Source organism: Eimeria mitis, genomic scaffold, assembly GCF_000499745.2.
Source record: "Eimeria mitis Houghton genomic scaffold, Emh_scaff3179, whole genome shotgun sequence".
NCBI lineage: Eukaryota > Apicomplexa > Conoidasida > Eucoccidiorida > Eimeriidae > Eimeria > Eimeria mitis.
The window spans coordinates 4,307-5,102 of NW_013571521.1; the positions used below are offsets into that span (position 1 = coordinate 4,307).

A 796-nucleotide genomic window follows, 5' to 3' on the forward strand; every position below is an offset into this window, starting at 1 on the left:
GTTGGTAGAGATCTTCTGTAGCAGCATTTGCTTCGGCTTCCTTCCGGCCTGATGCTGCTGCCGCTGCTGCTGCTGCCGCTTCTGCTGCTGCTGCTGCTGCTGCTGCTGTTCCTGCAGCTGCAGATGCCCCAGTTGGGGAACCTCCCTGACAGGCGACCTGCGGATGGTCTCCTGCAGCGGCAGCTGAGCAACGCAAAGAGGCCGAGACAGCTCGAGGGTTTAGCATTTAGGGTTTACGCTTCTCCTGGAGCGTTTTTCGGGGCTCTGATCTACGTTCCTAAACCCTAAACCCTAAACATCAGCAATTTAGGGTTGCGGGAGAAAGGCGAGCGAAGAGCGTTGGCTGCGCGGTTTACCTGGATGCAGGCATGGTTAAGGAACTAGGGTTTAGGGTTTAGGGTTTAGGGTTTAGTGTCTAACCTGTTTATCGATCTCTAAGTTGGCGTATTCGATGAGCTCTTGGTGGATCTCTTCTTCTGTCTCCTCTTCATCCTCCTGCAGCGCAAACCAATCCCCAAACCTCTAAATCCTAAACCCTAAATACTACTCAGCCAGCAGCAGCTGCTCGCGAGACGTAGCGTTTACAGTTTAGGGGATAGGGGCTAACTAGCGCTTGATGTCTGAGAGGACGGGTCTACACTTCAAGAGATACGGTTTAGGAATTAGGGTTTAGGGTTTAGCTGGCGAGACTTGGCGTTTACAGTTTACAGTTTAGGGGATAGGGGATAACTAGCGCTTGATGTCTGAGAGGACGGGTCTACACTTCAAGAGATACGGTTTAGGAATTAGGGTTTAG

At 51.8% G+C, this 796-nt stretch overlaps 1 protein-coding gene across 1 annotated transcript in view; it reads right to left on the reverse strand.

Annotated features, from left to right (window-relative positions):
• EMH_0063040 (SNF7 family domain-containing protein, putative) overlaps window positions 1–796 on the reverse strand; it is a gene marked incomplete at both ends in the record, with an annotated part of 1,230 nt that overhangs the window by 108 nt on the left and 326 nt on the right. Inside the window, 2 exons of the mRNA XM_013498096.1 lie at window positions 1–183; window positions 421–495. Coding sequence (XP_013353550.1) covers window positions 1–183; window positions 421–495 — 258 coding nt within the window. The remainder of the gene's footprint in view (window positions 184–420; window positions 496–796) is intronic.